At 48.4% G+C, this 20610-nt stretch overlaps 1 protein-coding gene across 9 annotated transcripts in view; it reads left to right on the top strand.

Moving 5' to 3' along the window:
• Nucleotides 1-20610, top strand: part of HHAT (hedgehog acyltransferase) — a 1065929-nt gene that overhangs the window by 81371 nt on the left and 963948 nt on the right. For 6 of the 9 annotated variants that reach the window (XM_063918278.1, XM_063918281.1, XM_063918277.1 and 3 more), the window contains exon 1: nucleotides 5665-5794. The exons of 1 other annotated variant lie outside the window; for it this stretch is intronic. In XM_063918278.1, coding sequence (XP_063774348.1) covers nucleotides 5765-5794 — 30 coding nt within the window. In that variant the 5' untranslated portion in view covers nucleotides 5665-5764. Of the gene's footprint in view, nucleotides 1-5664; nucleotides 5795-5857; nucleotides 6192-20610 lie in introns of those variants that run through there. 2 more of the 9 variants (XM_063918276.1, XM_063918274.1) reach the window with 2 other exon arrangements.

Here is a 20610-nt window from a genome sequence, read left to right as displayed (position 1 = left end):
GGCATTGCGGTGTGTAGCATAGGGTATAACGGGCATTGCGGTATGTGTCAGGCATTACGGTGTGTTGTATACTATATCACGGGCATTGTGGTATGTGGTATAATGTCTCAGGGGCATTGCAGTGTGGCATAATGTATAACGGGCATTGCGGTGTGTAGCATAGGGTATAACGGGCATTGCGGTATGTGTCAGGCATTACGGTGTGTTGTATACTATATCACGGGCATTGTGGTATGTGGTATAATGTATCAGGGTCATTGCAGTGTGTAGCATAATGTATAACGAGTATTGTGATTCCTGTCATAATGTGTCAGGCATTACGGTGTGTTGTATACTATATCACGGGCATTGTGGTATGTGGTATAATGTATAAGGGGCATTGCAGTGTGTAGCATAATGTATAACGGGCATTGCGATTCCTGTCATAATGTGGCGGGGGCATTACGGTGTGTGGCATAATGTGTCGGGGGCATTATGGTGTGTGCATATTGTGTCATGTGCATTATTGTGTGTGGCATAATGTCTAAGGGCCATTGCAGTATGTGGCATAATGTATACTGGGCATTACTATAAGGAGGAAAAATTACAAATAATGTAAGGGGCATGAATCAGGATTATTTTTCTTTCCAGTGGTGGCTAACGTCTGGGCGTGCAGGTTGGAAAACTGGGGTATAACGTAGTCTTTTCCTGCAATGCCATGCCCCTTTATGTGAAGCCACGCCCATCCCAACAAAACCACACACCCTATTTTGCTGCGCGCACCTTCGGCGCGCGCACATTTATCCCTTTAATAGTGCCAATTATGGGGGATGGGGGGGGGGGGGGGCGCCGAAGAATTTTTTGGCTTGGGGGAGAAAAATTTCTAGTTACGCCACTGGCTGTGCGCACACACACAGCGTCTATTCACTAGAGACGGAGGGAGAGGGGGCATGCCAGCAGCTCACAGAGCCCTGGGCATGCCCCCTCAGTGACGAAAACCGGGGCCATGGCCTAGTCAGGATACCTGTGACCCAATTTCATACTTATGGATGAAGTATCTACAACTATAGCCTGTAGTTAGATTTTAACTGAATTAACCTGGGCTTAATTAAACTATGTATAATGTACATAGTATTAGATGTTTGTTTGTATATTTATTTATTAACTTTTATGTACCAGCATATTCTGTTGCGCTTTACAATTGGAAAAAAAAAACAATTATAAAACAAGACTGGGAGGGGGGGCAGATGTACTAAGCCTTGGAGCGTAATAAAGTAAATGAGACTACCAGTTATTGGTCTTTTTTAGGGGGAAAAAATGCAGATAATGATCTTTCCTGGGCAAGAAAATGACAGGTGATCTGTTGTGCTCCCTAGTCCTTCCCCCCTTAGCTGTGTAACTGTACATTGGTCTTTTGCTCCTAATGATTGCTCTCTTGTACTTCCTTTTCTGCACTGTGATTCTTGTTATTAGCAGGAACTTAGTATTTGGTTAAATATGAATTTAAATGTTACAAACCAAAATGTTGTAATTCTGTTAGGAAGATGTTTTTGAAACGTCGCTAACAGCGTGATCAAAACATAAAAATCTGACAAAAAAAAAATTGCTATAAAATGCAGTCCCTATAACAGCAAAGTTTAAAAGAATAAATAAATAAATGTGCATGCTTCTCAGAAAGTTGGTGTTTATGGGTCTGTTCACTTATATTATTTAAGTATCGGAGTGCAATTTCTAAACAGTTCAAGTGGTCTATTTTAATGCTGTGTGTATAACGCCAGTGATGTTTGGTCAGCCTCACCTGTCATAATCTAGTATACTCCAGAGTTTGGACGATAAAAATGATTAGAATAATACAAAGAAGATATTTATAACTTGTAATTATCATCTTTGTATAATTCAAATTATTTTTATAGTCAAAACTCACCATGTAAATCTGTCTCTGATACTAGCCAGTGCCTCCCCAGCCATTGACCTCACCCAGGGCCGTTTCTTGGGGCAGGCGAGCAGTGCAACCGCACTGGGCGCCCGCCGCGGCACTAACTGTGGCTCCCTGCTTCCCCCTCCTATTTCTCCCCGAGTAACCCGCTCGGGGGGCGGAGTTTCACGGAATGACGCGGTTGCGTCGTTACGTCACGACCCAACACCGTCACTCCGCGAAACTCCCCCCCCCCCCCCCCGAGCGGAGTACAGAGGGGGATCCAAGTTAGGAAGAGGGAAAGGCCTGCGCGAGGAGCGACTGGTGAGGCGGGCCGAAGAGCGGTAATCGCCTCTGTAAGTATTCTCTCTCTCTCAATGTGTAAAATGGGGACACCTGCCGTAATGTGTGAAATGGGGACTCTTGCCTGCCGTAGTGTGGGGATTTAATGTATCAAGGGCATTGCGGTGTGTGGCAAAATATGGTGCAGGGGGCATTACTGTGTGGGGCTTAATATGGTAGAATTTTTTTTTCCTGTGGTGGTCGTGATCTGTTGGAGCAGGGTCAAAAACTGGATTGTGAGGTAGTCTTTACAGACGAGGCCATGCCCATTTAAATGAGGCCACACCCATTTAAATGAGGCCACGCCCCCTTACCGAGTGCGCGCGCAAGTTGTTTATTTTTCCATCTAGGTGTGTGTGTGTGGGGGGGGGGGCACATTTTTTTATGTCATGGGGGGGCGCATTTTTAAATCTCGCACTGGGAGCCAAATTGGCTAGAAACAGCCCTGACCTCACCGCACCTCACTGTGTACGATGCCTAAAATGGACAAATATTGTCAAATCATGTTTGGTATTATAATTGGGTTTAAAACAAGGGGCAAATTTGTATTATAATGAGGGTGGTGCTACATAGTTAAGACTTATGGGAGTATCCAATTAGCTGCGGTCAATTACTGCGGCTAATTGTCTCGCCGGCGGCTATCATATTAGCCCCAATAAGCTGGCGCGAGACACGGTTTATCTGGGATTTTGTTTCACCTGCTCAGGCAGGTGAAACCATATCCCCAGAAACAGTTTCTACCAAAAACACACAGGTTTCACTGAATGTTTTTTTTTTTTTTACAGGGACCAAATTGGATAGCCTGTAAAAAAATGCGGGTGAAACATCAGGAAAATTTAGCGAAAAACGGACGTTTTCTCCCCCGGTTTCTTCACCTCTAATTGGATACCCCCCTTAGAACATAAAGGTTGATAGAGTTTTACCAACTTTGTACAATGCAGAACTGGCATTAGAGAATATGTAAGTTTCAGCACAGAACTGTACAGTGCCATACCCGGCACATCTTCAGCTATGTGATAGACAACAGGGATGTACTGTATGGAGCCCTCCCGCCTACGTCTGTTTCTCATTCCAGTTTTAGGGCTCAGTTAATTTACCCGCAATTCTCCCTTAGCACTAGGAAGTGCGGCTATATGCCACACTCACGGTACATCAGTCAGATCTGGCTGTAATGAAAGCGAGTTCGGTTTATGGTGGCCAATCCCGGGCCATTTTTTCAATCTCAAAATCGGGATTGAAAAATGATCAATCCCAGGATTCCCGGGATTGGCTGCTTTTCAATATGTGTTGGGGCCTCTATCTTTGGTTAAACGTAAACATTTGTACCGTAAGGGCATTATGCGCCTTATTAGCAGTTATTCATGCTTTCATACTGTATCATTAAAGCTGGGGTACACACTAGACAGTAATTTTAACGATTTGCCCGATTCTGACAGGATGCAGTCAAAATGCCGGCATTCAGGAGACTGACGCCAGAATCCTGACAACTGCCCCTAATTCCCACTCGGTTGGTGGGTCCACGCCACCAACTGAGTGGGAATAGAACCTGTGGCGAGCGAAGCAAGGCCGCAAGGAGTCTCGCTGCCTCACTGTCGGTATTTCGGCAGATGGCATGCCACTGTCGGGCTACTGACAGCAGGCATCTCGTCAGCCAGTATATTATACTGAAACCATTCCGACGGATCAGAACGACAAATCGCTCCAATCATCCATTGTGCACGCACTATGCGCGCTCCTGCTGAGTCATCCCTTGCAGGTTGACCCCACATGCTGCTCAATCTGAGGCTATCGTCAACGACTACATACTCCTGGATGTGACCACTGACGATATATCTTTAAGCTGGGTCCATATTAAACGATGTGTACCCAGCGTGATGTCAGTGATAAGACCTGGCGGTGGGGTCGGCATTGGCAAGTGCATACACACTTGCCGATGCCAGCAGCGATGAGCGATGTGGGGGGGATGTTGTCCGTTTTATCTGCATGCATGTCAGTGACATAGTGCATACACACTACTAGACAATATCATGAGGTGTGTCGCAATTGTGCACATTGTCCACAATATCGTCTAGTTACCTGCAGGTCTTTTACAAAATTGCACAGTGTGTATGCACTATGGGGGTCATTCCAGGGTTGATCGCTCGCTAGCTAGTTTCAGCAGCTGTGCAAACGCTATGCCGCCGCCCACTGGGGAGTGTATTTTAGCTTAGCAGAAGTGCGAACGCTTGTGCAGCCGAGCTCTGCAAAAACAGTTTGTGCAGTTTCTGAGTAGCTCTGAACCTACTCAACGCTTGCGATCAATTCAGCCTATTCGTGTCCGGATTTGACGTCATACACCCGCCCAGCGAACGCCCAGCCACGCCTGCGTTTTTGCAAACACTCCCTGAAAACGGTGAGTTGACACCCAGAAACGCCCCCTTCCTGTCAATCTTCTTGTGGCCGTCAGTGTGACTGAAAACTTTGCTACAACTTGTTCACAACCACAACAGGCTTTGTACCTGTACAACGCGCGTGCGCATTGCGGCCCATACGCAGAAATGCTGATTTTTAGCCTGATTGCTGCGCTGCAAACGGCAGCTAGCGATCAACTCGGAATGACCCCCATATCACAGGTTCTCAAACTCGGTTCCCAGGACACCACACGGTGCATGTTTTGCAGGTCTCCTCACAGAATCACAAGTAAAATTATGAATTCCACCTGTGGAACGACTCACTCCCTCGTCTGAACATGTACAGAGGAGGGAGGTCCTCCTTAACGACAGACAGGCTGCGCCGTCGGTCCCTTCCCCGCCGGCATCAGCAAGTGTGTATGCACTTGCCGCTGCCGGCATCCTGTCGGCTCTCAGCCGCCGCCAATACTGGGGTTGGCGGTGACTGCCCAGTGTGTACTGGGCTTAAGAGGGAAGTCCAGATGCAGAGCATTCTGTCCCTCCTTGGGAGGGCCATGTTGGGAGGTTTGCGCAAGTTCAAGAGAAATCATTGACGACATCGCACCGTTTGCCCGTCGTCTGGTGTAGCCAGCTTTACATTTCCTGCAGCTGCCGGCAGGGGGAGCGCTTGACTCCCGGAAAGTTTCTTAATACAGCAGGGGTGTCTTCTTCACCCATATCCCGTATGATAAGCGAGGATGGAGTTATGAAGGGGGAGGTTGGTATACATAGAGGAAGCACTGTAGCACTAATCTCCCAGGATGTTACTCGAGGAAGATGCTGGTGTGTTCAGGTATAAACTAAACGTTACGTACCACAGTTATCAACCAATCAGCGCGGGTCTGTGAATCAGTCTTTTACTACTGGCCAATCAGAAATCGCTGCACTGATTTCATGGGCGGGCTCCTGGGTTACACACATGCAGCTGCAGCTCAGCCAAACTTCATGCATTGTTGACATAAAGGCTTTTTGGAGACTGACAGCTCCTGCAGCCAATCATCTGAGCTGCACAGCAGTTTTCACCTCTGAAAGCCAATCGGGCGCAGCGGAGGAAGTGGGATAGGAGGCTGTGTGGGAATGTGATCAGTGTTAGTATGTAATGAATGGAAGGGAGCTGGGGGACAGAAAGGTACGTAATGGGGGGGGGGAGGAATCATTAACTACATGGAATAGGGGATTTGGGGAGAAGAGCTACAGCAACTGCAGACTATGGTTTGCTGCACGGGACCAAGAAGCTGTTTTTGTTGCATTTGGTCTTGCTGGGACTATGGGTTGCCGATCTCTGAGCTAGCACACTATTCCTGTCTGTCATTACATTAGTTTAACCAATTGTAGAACAGTACATGTAGTATAATATGTATTAGGTGCACCTGTCTAGTACAGGGCACAACCCTCCCCTCTATTGCCCACAGAGCAGCCCAAAGTACGACCTGCCAGACAATTAAAGGGACTTGCTGCAATGCAATATGACTGGCTGATTAGATCTTTCTGTTAAAGACAGGTGTACCTGAAGAGAACAGACACAGGTAACAGTCCTCAGGGCTAAGGGAAAGAATTTATAAATTGGTACTTGTTGATTATATGGGCTCCACACTCGATGACCTGTTATCCAGTTAGCGAGGGAGGTGTGATTGAGCACCGCTGACCAAATTCTTTCTGCCCTGTACCCAAAGATTGGACTCCCATACAATTAAAGATGAGCCCCCAGTATGTTCTTGCTCACCAGATGGTGAAAAACACTGAGAAGAAGAAAGTAGGCAACATATGGGAGGAGGAGTGGGCTGGGAGAATTCTAGAATGTGGATAGACATTGTAAGCCGATTGTTAGAAACCATTGATGTTCCTGATTTATTGGAAGTACTTTTTCCAATTCATTGCTGGTGTTCGGTGGTTGCCACCATAAAAGTGTTGTCCATATCTATGTGATTTGCCCACAGGCAAGGTTCTGAATGCTTCTGTGCACAATACGGTGGCTTTGATGCAATGGCTAGTAGATGGAGTTGATGTCAGAAGCTTGGCAAACATTTGATGCTGGGTGTTCAATGTCCATCCCTGTACTGAAAAACTGCAGAGGAGTAGCTGATCCTCCATGTCAAAGACTGATTCCGCTTTTACTTTGCTATAGTGGGTCGCACCCAGGACTTCTACACGGGTCCTTCCCGAGGGCGACCCGCTTGAGACCCCTTTCAGACTGGTGGCCCCGACACAACATATTGCTGTGTCGATGACATCACCATGTCATGTGCGGAGGTGGTGCTTGAAGATCAGATGATCTCCAAGCGCCCCGTGCTCCTATAGTGTGAGCAGGTAGGAGGTTGCATCGACCCGCAACCCGTTCACATCGCACAGCAACCCGAATCCGACCTGTGTTTAACCCTGCTTTAAAAACGGGTTGAAATGCAGAGTTCACGTGCAAGAGCCCGGGTTATTTTTGGCAGTGTTAAAGGGGTATGAGTGTCAAATGTGCAGAGCCAGTATAATTAGCATGTGCCCTACATTCTTACAGTACAGATTTAAGGTGCAATTTTGCCTTATGGTTTAGATAGTGTAGGCCAGGCATGTCCAAACTGCGGCCCTCCAGCTGTTAAGAAACTACACATCCCAGCATGCCCTGACACAGCTTTAGCATTCTCTGACAGCAAAACTGTGTCAGGGCATGCTGGGATATGTAGTTTCACAACAGCTGGAGGGCCGGAGTTTGGACATGCCTGGTGTAGGCTCTCTTTAAACTTGATTAGGTATCATCAGTGCTATTGATGGGTATATATACAGAGAGAGAGAGATTTATGGTAGACTTACCATGGTTAAATCTCTTTCTGCGCGGTATGTTGGTAACACAGGGAAACATCGGGGTGTAGAGATGGATCTTGATCCAGGCACCAACAGGCTAACGCTTTAGACTGTCTCAGGATGCATTGGGGCCTCCTCTATAACCCAGCCTCCAGGCACTGTGAGCTCAGTTTCGTTAACCAGTCTAATGCAGGAGCAGGTAATAGAGAAGGTAGATGTTAGTCACATAGAACCACATTCTCACGACAGAAGGAACTAGCGGCTAATGCCATAAAAACCCATAGAAGCTAGGAGCGTCAGGGTGGGCACCCTCTGCAACCAATGTACCTCGCAGAAAGAGATTTAACCATGGCAAAGAAAAATCCACAAATAACTTCAGCTGAAATACAGGACTCTCTGAAAAAAAAGTAGTGTGGTTGTTTCAAGATGCACAATAAGGAGGCATTTGAAGAAAAATGGGCTGCATGGTCGAGTCGCCAGAAGAAAGCCATTACTATGCAAATGCCACAAAGCATCCCGCTTACAATACTCCAAACAGCACAGAGACAAGCCTCAAAACTTTTGGAACAAAGTCATTTGGAGTGATGTGACCAAAATTGAACTTTTTGGCCACAACCATAAACGTTTCATTTGGAGAGGAGTCAACAATGCCTATGATGAAAGGTACACCATTCCTACTGTGAAACACGGAAGTGGATCGCTGATGTTTTGGGGGGGGGTGAGCTACAAAGGCACTGGAAACTTGGTAAAAATTGATGGCAAGATGAATGCAACATGTTATCAGAAAATACTGGAGGAAAATTTGCACTCATCAGCCCGGAAGCTGCGCATGGGACATACTTGGACGTTCCAACATTACAATGATCCAAAACACAAGGCCAAGTCGACCTGTCATTGGCTACAGCAGAATAAAGTGAAGGTTCTGGAGTGGCCATCTCAGTCTCCTGACCTCAATATCATTGAGCCATTCTGGGGAGATCTCAAACGTGCAGTTCATGCAAGACAGCCCAAGAATTTACAGGAACTGGAGGCTTTTTGCCAAGAAGAATGGGCAGCTTTACCATCTGAGAAAATAAAGAGCCTCATGCACAACTACCAAAAAAGACTTCAAGCTGTCATTGATGTTAAAGGGGGCAATACACGGTATTGGGGTATGTAAACTTTTGATCAGGGTCATTTGGGTAGTTTCTGTTGTCGTTATGATTTAAAAAGAGTAAACACAGTTGAAGAAGGGGAATCGGTCCCCGAAACGTTGATGATGATTGCTTGTTGCACCATTATATGATTGCATCACAGACTCCGAGTGCCGCCTTTTTCTTTGGTTGAATATTTCAGTGGGTGAAAGATAAAAGCCCTCTGCGGAGGAGGGCACCAGAGCAGGACATATCCCGCAGTGGATACTTGGAGTGCCGGGGCATCAAGATATATATATATATATATATATATATATATATATATATATATATATATATATATATATATATATATATATATATATATATATATATATAATGGTATCGGGATACCAGAGCTTGGGATGCTGGCAGTGAAAATACCTGCAGTTGTATCCCGAAGGTCAGGATCCCGACACCAAGATGGTAAGAAGACTAGCCCTAATCCCCAACCCCCCTAACCCTTCTTGCCTGCCTGCCTACCCTATCCCGACCCCCCCCCACCCTAACCCTCCCCAGGGGTGCATAACCTTACCCTAACCCCCTACCCGCAGCCTAACCCTAACCCTTTCTGTAAGTGCCTAACTCTAAGTACCCCTCCCTGTAACCTATGTTTGTGCTACCTGATGTGTAACATGTATGTGCTGCCTGACGACGGGGAATAATTTACCCTGAAACGTTGCATGAAATATGCTGCTACTGTGAATTCTTTTTTTTAACAGTCCATGGAGTGCCGGCATGCTCAAAGGGAGTGCCTGCCTTCTCGGAAACTATTTATTATAAGATTTTAAACCTACCGGTAAATCTTTTTCTCCTAGTCCGTAGAGGATGCTGGGGACTCCGTAAGGACCATGGGGTATAGACGGGCTCCGCAGGAGACATGGGCACTATAAAGAACTTTAGATGGGTGTGCACTGGCTCCTCCCTCTATGCCCCTCCTCCAGACCTCAGTTAGAGAAACTGTGCCCAGAGGAGACTGACAGTACGAGGGAAGGATTTTTGTTAATCTAAGGGCAAGATTCATACTAGCCCACACCATCTACACCGTATAACCTGGAATATACGCAACCTGTTAACAGTATGAACAAAACAGCATCAGCTAAAGACTGATCTTAACTGTAACATAACCCTTATGTAAGCAATAACTATATACAAGTCTTGCAGAAATATGTCCGCACTGGGACGGACGCCCAGCATCCTCTACGGACTAGGAGAAAAAGATTTACCAGTAGGTTTAAAATCTTATTTTCTCTTACGTCCTAGAGGATGCTGGGGACTCCGTAAGGACCATGGGGATTATACCAAAGCTCCAGACCGGGCGGGAGAGTGCAGATGACTCTGCAGCACTGATTGAGCAAACATGAGGTCCTCCTCAGCCAGGGAATCAAACTTGTAGAATTTTGCAAAAGTGTTTGAACCCGACCAAGTCGCCGCTCGGCAAAGCTGTAATGCCGAGACGCCTCGGGCAGCCGCCCAAGAAGAGCCCACCTTCCTAGCGGAATGGGCCTTTACCGAATTGTTGAGGCGTGACGCCATCATGTCTATTTGAGGAAGTCCCCAACGACTTGTTATCTCTGCAAAAACTTCTTGATGAAGTCCCCACTCTCCTGGATGGAGATCGTGTCTGCTGAGGAAAACTGCTTCCTAGGTGTCCACTCCCGGAATGAAGACTGCTGCCAAAGCGCTTATGTGATTTTTCGCCCAGCGCAGAATGCTGGTGGCTTCCGCCATTGCCATTCTGCTCCTTGTTCCGCCTTGGCGGTTTACATGAGCCACGGCTGTGACGTTGTCTGATTGAATCAGAACCGGTAGGTCGCGAAGAAGATTCTCCGCTTGACGTAGGCCGTTGTATATGGCGCTCAATTCCAGTACGTTGATGTGTAGACAAGCCTCCTGGCTTGACCATATCCCCTGAAAGTTTCTTTCCTGTGTGACTGCTCCCCATCCTCGGAGGCTCGCGTCCGTGGTCTTTGAGAAAGGTGCGCAGACACCGAAACGGCTGTCGAGGGTACAGGAGGAGTGTCTCCAGGAGTGGTAAACATGCTTGTAAACGCTGCTACTTAATGCTTCTTTGGAACCTATTGCTTGGGCAATTACGGAAACCTTTTATTGATGAATAAATATTTCTCTATTGGTTGTGCGGATCTCTTCCATTTCACTCAGCATGCTGGTGGTGAATACGAGGACTTGTGATATTAATTTATTGGATCAAGCACCCAGACGTGTGGCTTAGTGATGTGTGTGTGTGTGTGTATATGTGTATATATATATATATATATATATATATATATATAATATTGCCAGTCTCTAGAGGTTTTATATTGCTGCCCAGGGTGCCCCCCCTGCGCCCTGCACCCATCAGTGCCCACTGTGTGTGTGGGAGCAATGGCGGGCAGCGTTACCGCTGCGCGTTGCCTCAGAGAAGATCTGAAGTCTTCTGCCGCCTGTGAAGTCTTCTATCTTCTTATACTCACCCGGCTTCTATCTTCCGGCTCTGTGAGGAGGACGGCGAGGGTGAGACCTGCGTTCCGACCCTCTGGAGCTAATGGTGTTCAGTAGCTTAAGAAGCAGAGCCTATCCTTTAAGTAGGCCTGGTTCTCTCCCCTCAGTCCCACGATGCAGGGAGCCTGTTGCCAGCAGTGCTTCCTGAAAATAAAAAACCTAACAAAATTTTCTCTATCGTCCTAGTGGATGCTGGGGTTCCTGAAAGGACCATGGGGAATAGCGGCTCCGCAGGAGACAGGGCACAAAAAGTAAAGCTTTTCCTGATCAGGTGGTGTGCACTGGCTCCTCCCCCTATGACCCTCCTCCAGACTCCAGTTAGATTTTTGTGCCCGGCCGAGAAGGGTGCAACCTAGGTGGCTCTCCTAAAGAGCTGCTTAGAAAAAGTTTAGCTTAGGTTTTTTATTTTACAGTGAGTCCTGCTGGCAACAGGATCACTGCAACGAGGGACTGAGGGGAGAAGAAGTGAACTCACCTGCGTGCAGGATGGATTGGCTTCTTGGCTACTGGACATCAGCTCCAGAGGGACGATCACAGGTACAGCCTGGATGGTCACCGGAGCCGCGCCGCCGGCCCCCTTGCAGATGCTGAAGTCAGAAGAGGTCCAGAATCGGCGGCTGAAGACTCCTGCAGTCTTCTAAAGGTAGCGCACAGCACTGCAGCTGTGCGCCATTTTCCTCTCAGCACACTTCACACGCAGTCACTGAGGGTGCAGGGCGCTGGGGGGGCGCGCCCTGGGAGGCAAATGTAACCTATATAAAGGCTAAAAATACCTCACATATAGCCCCCAGAGGCTATATGGAGATATTTAACCCCTGCCTGGATTCACTAAATAGCGGGAGACGAGCCCGCCGAAAAAGGGGCGGGGCCTATCTCCTCAGCACACGGCGCCATTTCCTCTCACAGCTCCGCTGGTCAGGACGGCTCCCAGGTCTCTCCCCTGCACTGCACTACAGAAACAGGGTAAAACAGAGAGGGGGGGCAAATTTATGGCGATATTTTGATATATATAAAGCAGCTATAAGGGAGCACTTATTATAAGGCTATCCCTGTTATATATAGCGCTTTTGGTGTGTGCTGGCAAACTCTCCCTCTGTCTCCCCAAAGGGCTAGTGGGTCCTGTCTTCGTTAGGAGCATTCCCTGTGTGTCTGCTGTGTGTCGGTACGTGTGTGTCGACATGTATGAGGACGATATTGGTGTGGAGGCGGAGCAATTGCCAAATATGAGGATGTCACCCCCTAGGGAGTCGACACCAGAATGGATGCCTTTATTTATGGAACTACGGGATAGTGTCAACACGCTAAAGCAGTCGTTTGACGACATGAGACGACCGGACAATCAATTAGTGCCTGTCCAGGCGACTCAAACACCGTCAGGGGCTGTGAAACGCCCTTTGCCTCAGTCGGTCGACACAGACCCAGACACAGGCACTGACTCCAGTGGTGACGGTGACGAATCAACCGTATTTTCCAGTAGGGCCACACGTTATATGATTTTGGCAATGAAGGAGGCGTTACATTTAGCTGATACTACAGGTACCACTAAACAGGGTATTATGTGGGGTGTGAAAAAACTACCTATAGTTTTTCCTGAATCAGAAGAATTAAATGACGTGTGTGATGAAGCGTGGGTTGCCCCTGATAAAAAGCTGATAATTTCAAAGAAATTATTGGCATTATACCCTTTCCCGCCAGAGGTTAGGGAGCGCTGGGAAACACCTCCTAGGGTGGACAAGGCGCTAACACGCTTATCTAAACAAGTGGCGTTACCCTCTCCTGAGACGGCCGCACTTAAAGATCCATCAGATAGGAGGATGGAAAATATCCAAAAAAGTATATACACACATGCAGGTGTTATACTACGACCAGCTATAGCGACTGCCTGGATGTGCAGTGCTGGGGTAGTTTGGTCAGAGTCCCTGATTGAAAATATTGATACCCTGGACAGGGACAATATTTTACTGTCGTTAGAACAAATAAAGGATGCATTTCTTTATATGCGTGATGCACAGAGGGATATCTGCACACTGGCATCACGGGTAAGTGCTATGTCCATTTCGGCCAGAAGAGCTTTATGGACGCGACAGTGGACAGGCGATGCGGATTCAAAACGACATATGGAAGTTTTGCCGTATAAAGGGGAGGAGTTATTTGGAGTCGGTCTATCAGATTTGGTGGCCACGGCTACAGCCGGGAAATCCACCTTTCTACCTCAAGTCACTCCCCAACAGAAAAAGGCACCGACTTTTCAACCGCAGCCCTTTCGTTCCTTTAAAAATAAGAGAGCAAAGGGCTATTCATATCTGCCACGAGGCAGAGGTCGAGGGAAGAGACAGCAACAGGCAGCTCCTTCCCAGGAACAGAAGCCTTCCCCGGCTTCTACAAAAGCCTCAGCATGACGCTGGGGCTTCTCAAGCGGACTCGGGGACGGTGGGTGGTCGTCTCAAAAATTACAGCGCGCAGTGGGCTCACTCGCAGGTAGATCCCTGGATCCTGCAGATAATATCTCAGGGGTACAGGTTGGAATTAGAGACAGATCCACCTCGCCGTTTCCTGAAGTCTGCTTTACCAACGTCCCCCTCCGAAAGGGAGACGGTTTTGGAAGCCATTCACAAGCTGTACTCTCAGCAGGTGATAGTCAAGGTACCTCTTCTACAACAAGGGAAGGGGTATTATTCCACTCTTTTTGTGGTACCGAAGCCGGATGGCTCGGTAAGGCCTATTCTAAATCTGAAGTCCTTGAACCTGTACATAAAGAAGTTCAAGTTCAAGATGGAGTCACTCAGAGCAGTGATAGCGAACCTGGAAGAGGGGGACTTTATGGTATCCTTGGACATCAAGGATGCGTATCTCCACGTTCCAATTTACCCCTCACACCAGGGGTACCTCAGGTTCGTTGTACAAAACTGTCACTATCAGTTTCAGACGCTGCCGTTCGGATTGTCCACGGCACCTCGGGTCTTTACAAAGGTAATGGCCGAGATGATGATTCTTCTTCGAAGAAAAGGCATATTAATTATCCCATACTTGGACGATCTCCTAATAAGGGCAAGGTCCAGAGAACAGCTAGAGATGGGATTAGCACTGTCGCAAGAAGTGCTAAAACAGCACGGGTGGATTCTGAATATTCCAAAATCCCAGTTAATGCCGACAACTCGTCTGCTGTTCCTAGGGATGATTCTGGACACGGTTCAGAAAAAGGTTTTTCTCCCGGAGGAAAAAGCCAAGGAGTTATCCGAGCTTGTCAGGAACCTCCTAAAACCAGGAAAGGTGTCTGTACATCAATGCACAAGAGTCCTGGGAAAAATGGTGGCTTCTTACGAAGCAATTCCATTCGGCAGATTCCACGCAAGAATTTTCCAAAGGGATCTGTTGGACAAATGGTCAGGGTCGCATCTTCAGATGCACCTGCGGATAACCCTGTCTCCAAGGACAAGGGTGTCTCTTCTGTGGTGGTTGCAGAGTGCTCATCTATTGGAGGGCCGCAGATTCGGCATACAGGATTGGATCCTGGTGACCACGGACGCCAGCCTGAGAGGCTGGGGAGCAGTCACACAAGGAAGAAACTTCCAGGGAGTATGGACGAGCCTGGAAACGTCTCTTCACATAAACATTCTGGAACTAAGAGCAATATACAATGCTCTAAGCCAGGCAGAACCTCTGCTTCAGGGAAAACCGGTGTTGATCCAGTCGGACAACATCACGGCAGTCGCCCATGTGAACAGACAGGGCGGCACAAGAAGCAGGAGTGCAATGGCAGAAGCTGCAAGGATTCTTCGCTGGGCAGAGAATCATGTGATAGCACTGTCAGCAGTGTTCATCCCGGGAGTGGACAACTGGGAAGCAGACTTCCTCAGCAGACACGATCTTCACCCGGGAGAGTGGGGACTTCATCCAGAAGTCTTCCACTTGCTGGTAACCCGTTGGGAAAGACCAATGGTGGACATGATGGCGTCTCGCCTCAACAAAAAACTGGACAGGTATTGCGCCAGGTCAAGAGATCCGCAGGCAATAGCTGTGGACGCGCTGGTAACGCCTTGGGTGTACCAGTCGGTGTATGTGTTTCCTCCTCTGCCTCTCATACCAAAAGTATTGAGAATTATACGGCAAAGAGGCGTAAAGACGATACTAGTGGTTCCGGATTGGCCAAGAAGGACTTGGTACCCGGAACTTCAAGAGATGATCACGGAAGATCCGTGGCCTCTACCTCTAAGGAGGGACTTGCTTCAGCAGGGTCCCTGTCTGTTTCAAGACTTACCGCGGCTGCGTTTGACGGCATGGCGGTTGAACGCCGGATCCTAAAGGAAAAAGGCATGCCGGAAGAAGTCATTCCTACTTTGATTAAAGCAAGGAAGGAAGTAACCGTGCAACATTATCACCGAATTTGGCGAAAATATGTTGCGTGGTGCGAAGATCGGAGTGCTCCGACGGAGGAATTTCAACTGGGTCGATTCCTACATTTCCTGCAATCAGGATTGTCTATGGGTCTCAAATTGGGATCTATTAAGGTTCAAATTTCGGCCCTGTCGATTTTCTTTCAAAAAGAATTGGCTTCAGTCCCTGAAGTCCAGACCTTTGTTAAGGGAGTGCTACATATACAGCCTCCTGTGGTGCCTCCAGTGGCACCGTGGGATCTCAATGTGGTTTTGGACTTTCTAAAATCTCATTGGTTTGAACCACTAAAGAAGGTGGATTTGAAATATCTCACATGGAAAGTGACCATGCTTCTAGCCCTGGCTTCGGCCAGGAGAGTGTCAGAACTGGCAGCTTTATCTTACAAAAGCCCATATCTGATTTTCCATTCGGACAGGGCAGAACTGCGGACTCGTCCGCATTTTCTCCCTAAGGTGGTGTCAGCATTTCATCTGAACCAGCCTATTGTAGTGCCTGCGGCTACAAGTGACTTGGAGGACTCCAAGTTACTGGACGTTGTCAGAGCATTAAAAATATATATTGCAAGGACAGCTGGAGTCAGAAAATCTGACTCGTTGTTTATATTGTATGCACCCAACAAGATGGGTGCTCCTGCGTCTAAGCAGACGATTGCTCGTTGGATCTGTAACACAATCCAACTTGCACATTCTGTGGCAGGCCTGCCACAGCCTAAATCTGTAAAGGCCCACTCCACAAGGAAGGTGGGCTCATCTTGGGCGGCTGCCCGAGGGGTCTCGGCATTACAACTTTGCCGAGCAGCTACGTGGTCAGGGGAGAACACGTTTGTAAAATTTTACAAATTTGATACTCTGGCTAAGGAGGACCTGGAGTTCTCTCATTCGGTGCTGCAGAGTCATCCGCACTCTCCCGCCCGTTTTGGGAGCTTTGGTATAATCCCCATGGTCCTTTCAGGAACCCCAGCATCCACTAGGACGATAGAGAAAATAAGATTTTACTTACCGATAAATCTATTTCTCGGAGTCCGTAGTGGATGCTGGGCGCCCATCCCAAGTGCGGATTATCTGCAATAATTGTACATAGTTATTGTTAACTAATTCGGGTTATTGTTGAAGGAAGCCATCTTTCAGAGGCTCCGCTGTTATCATACTGTTAACTGGGTTTAGATCACAAGTTGTACGGTGTGATTGGTGTGGCTGGTATGAGTCTTACCCGGGATTCAAAATCCTCCCTTATTGTGTACGCTCGTCCGGGCACAGTACCTAACTGGAGTCTGGAGGAGGGTCATAGGGGGAGGAGCCAGTGCACACCACCTGATCTGGAAAAGCTTTACTTTTTGTGCCCTGTCTCCTGCGGAGCCGCTATTCCCCATGGTCCTTTCAGGAACCCCAGCATCCACTACGGACTCCGAGAAATAGATTTATCGGTAAGTAAAATCTTATTATTTTTCAGAGAAACTCAGGAGAGCTCCCCTGTAATGTTCCCAGTCTCCTCTGGGCACAGGATCTAACTGAGGTCTTGAGGAGGGGCATAGAGGGAGGAGCCAGTGCACACCCATCTAAAGTTCTTTATAGTGCCCATGTCTCCTGCGGAGCCTGTCTATACCCCATGGTCCTTACGGAGTCCCCAGCATCCTCTAGGACAGTGTTTTTCAACCACTGTGCCATGGCACACTAGTGTGCCCTGAGCAGTCTCCAGGTGTGCCGCCATATAAGCAGAGCCAGGCCCGTCAGTGTTTTGCCGCTACTGAGGCCCTGGAACGATCAATACTGGTGGGTTTAGTGGTTGCAGAGCCAGTTCAAATTTTGTGCCTGGGAAGTGTTGGGCTCTTCTGGCTTTCTCAGATGTGGTTCAGGCGTTGCCTATAGAGAAGCTGCGACATGACATCCTAGGACACGCAACTGCACCATGCATCACCATTATATTTGAATGTGCCTTGGCGATATTTAAATCTTGTTCAGTGTGCCGCGAGTTGTAAAAGGTTGAAAATCTCTACTCTAGGATGGGGCGGAGCTTGCTAGACGTCTCGCTTACTCGGTCTCTGCATCTCCTGTGATCGCTGCGGGTGGCCGGACGGGCTTCTGAAAGCAGCGCGGTGTACGGTCCCGGCTTCTGGACACAGCGGTTGATGCACCAGCCTTGTGGATTTTTCTTATACGTATAAACTGGCCCAAAGTGTGGGTCCAAAAAGGTATTATTACCTCTGTACCTGTAATTTGGTTCTATTGATATGTTTTAAAAATAAATCGGATTTACACTATGGGCGCATTCTCCTGAATCCCTTTTTTCCAGAAATTTGCTCAAGGAGTCCTGAGTGTTTTGGAGAAGTGCAGCGGTGGTGGTTCACCAGTGTTAACAGCCAAGGTGTGGAATTACCTGTGGACTGCAAACCATTAATTAAAGACTGACCAGCGCACCTGTACACCGTTCTTTGCCCTATATATATATATATATATATATATATATATATATATATATATCTCTATCTCTCTCTCTCTCTTACGTCCTAGAGGATGCTGGGGACTCCGTAAGGACCATGGGGTATAGATGGGCTCCGCAGGAGACATGGGCACTATAAAGAACTTTAGAATGGGTGTGCACTGACTCCTCCCTCTATGCCCCTCCTCCAGACCTCCGTTAGATCCTGTGCCCAGAGGAGATTGGGTGCATTACAGGGGAGCTCTCCTGAGTTTCTCTGAAAAAGAATTTTGTTAGGTTTTTTATTTTCAGGGAGCACTGCTGGCAACAGGCTCCCTGCATCGTGGGACTGAGGGGAGAGAAGCAGACCTACTTAAGTGATAGGCTCTGCTTCTTAGGCTACTGGACACCATTAGCTCCAGAGGGAGTCGGAACGCAGGTCTCCCCTCGCCGTTCGTCCCAGAGCCGCGCCGCCGTCCTCCTCCTCACAGAGCCGGAAGATAGAAGCCGGGTGAGTATAAGAAGAAAAGAAGACTTCTAAGGCGGCAGAAGACTTCAGATCTTCCCTGAGGTAAGTGCGCAGCGGTAACGCTGCGCGCCATTGCTCCCACACAAAACACACACTAGCAGGCACTGATGGTGCAGGGCGCAGGGGGGGGCGCCCTGGGCAGCAATATAAACCTCTAAGTCTGGCATTTATATGTATATAGGCTGCGGAGGCAGTAATTATAAAAATCTCCCGCCAGTTTTATACATTTGAGCGGGACCGAAGCCCGCCGCTGGAGGGGGCGGAGCTTGGTCCCTCAGCACTAACCAGCGCCATTTTCTCCACAGAGCACTGCAGAGAAGCTGGCTCCCCGGTCTCTCCCCTGCTGAACACGGTGACACAGGGCTGAAAAGAGGGGGTGGGGGGGGGCACTTGTAAGGCGCAGTGAGTGTATTACACAGTTAATTATATATAAAAGCGCTATATTATCTGGGAAATTGTTTCCAGTGTCAGTTGGCGCTGGGTGTGTGCTGGCATACTCTCTCTCTGTCTCTCCAAAGGGCCTTATTGGGGAACGGTCTCCTTATAACTACCGTATATACTCGAGTATAAGTAGACCCGAATATAAGCCGAGGCACCTAATTCTACCACAAAAACCTGGGAAAACTTATTGACTCGAGTATAAGCCTAGGGTGGGAAATGCAGCTCTAGCCGTACACAGCCCTCAGTGCCAGATATGCCCTCATACTGCCAGATATGCCCCCACAGTGCCAGATATGCCCTCATACTGCCAGATGTGCCCCACAGTGCCTGATGTGCCAGATATGCCCTCATGCTGCCAAATATGCCCTCATGCTGCCAAATATGCCCCACAGTGCCAGATATGCCCTCATGCTGCCACATATGCCCCACTGTGCCAGATATGCCCCTCATGCTGCCAGATATGCCCCTCATGCTGCCAGATATGCCCCTCATGCTGCCAGATATGCCTTCATGCTGCCCCTCATGCTGCCAGATATGCCCCTCATGCTGCCACTTATGCCCCCTCCCCCAGTGCCTGTTACTTACCCCTCCGTCGATCCCGCGCTGTCTTCTGAAGGAGGGACACGGAGCGCACAGCGCGCGCCTCTCCTGTGTCCCTCCTGCATCTCCAGCGGCCGTAGCGGGTCTATTAAAGGAAGTGCCGGTTCGTGATCAGAGGTCACGAACGGGTACTTCCTTTAATGGACCCGCCGCTGCCGCCGGAGATGCAGGAGTTACACAGGAGAGGCGCGCGCTGTGCGCTCCGTGTCCCTCCTTCACACTGCTCTGCCTGTCACACTGCACTGCAACTGACTCGAGTATAAGCCGAGGTGGCTTTTTCAGCACAAAAAAAAGTGCTGAAAAAGTCGGCTTATTCTCGAGTACTCGAAGCTTATTCGCGACCTACTGGTTCTGATTCAATCAGACAACGTCACAGCCGTGGCTCATGTAAACCGCCAAGGCGCGACAAGGAGCAGAGTGGCAATGGCGGAAGCCACCAGGATTCTTCGCTGGGCGGAAAATCACGTAAGCGCTCTGTCAGCGGTCTTCATTCCGGGAGTGGACAACTGGGAACCAGACTTCCTCAGCAGACACGATTTCCATCCAGGAGAGTGGGGACTTCATCAAGAAGTTTTTGCAGAGATAACAAGTCTTTAGGGAATTCCTCACATAGACATGATGGCGTCCCGCCTCAACAAGAAGCTTCGGAGGTATTGTGCCAGGTCAAGGGACCCTCGGGCAGTAGCAGTGGACACCTTGATGACACCTTGGGTGTTTCAGTCGGTCTATGTGTTCCCCCCCCCTCTTCCTCTCATCTCAAAAATATTGAGAATCATAAGACAAAAAGGAGTGAAAACAATACTCATTGTTCCAGATTGGCCTCGAAGGGCCTGGTATTCAGATCTTCAGGAGATGCTCACAGAAGATCCGTGGCCTCTTCCTCTCAGGGAGGACCTTTTGCATCAGGGGGCCTGCGTGTTCCAAGACTTACCGCGGTTACGTTTGACGGCATGGCGGTTGAACACCGAATCCTAGCTGGGAAAGGTATTCCGGAGGAAGTCATCCCTACTCTGATAAAGGCTAGGAAGGAGGTGACGGCGAAACATTATCACCGTATCTGGAGGAAGTATGTATCTTGGTGTGAAGCCAAGAATGCTCCTA

The sequence above is a fragment of the Pseudophryne corroboree genome, chromosome 4, assembly GCF_028390025.1.
Source record: "Pseudophryne corroboree isolate aPseCor3 chromosome 4, aPseCor3.hap2, whole genome shotgun sequence".
Lineage (NCBI taxonomy): Eukaryota > Metazoa > Chordata > Amphibia > Anura > Myobatrachidae > Pseudophryne > Pseudophryne corroboree.
The sequence above is the reverse complement of the archived record's forward strand: the minus strand, read 5'-3'. Positions and strand labels throughout refer to the sequence as shown.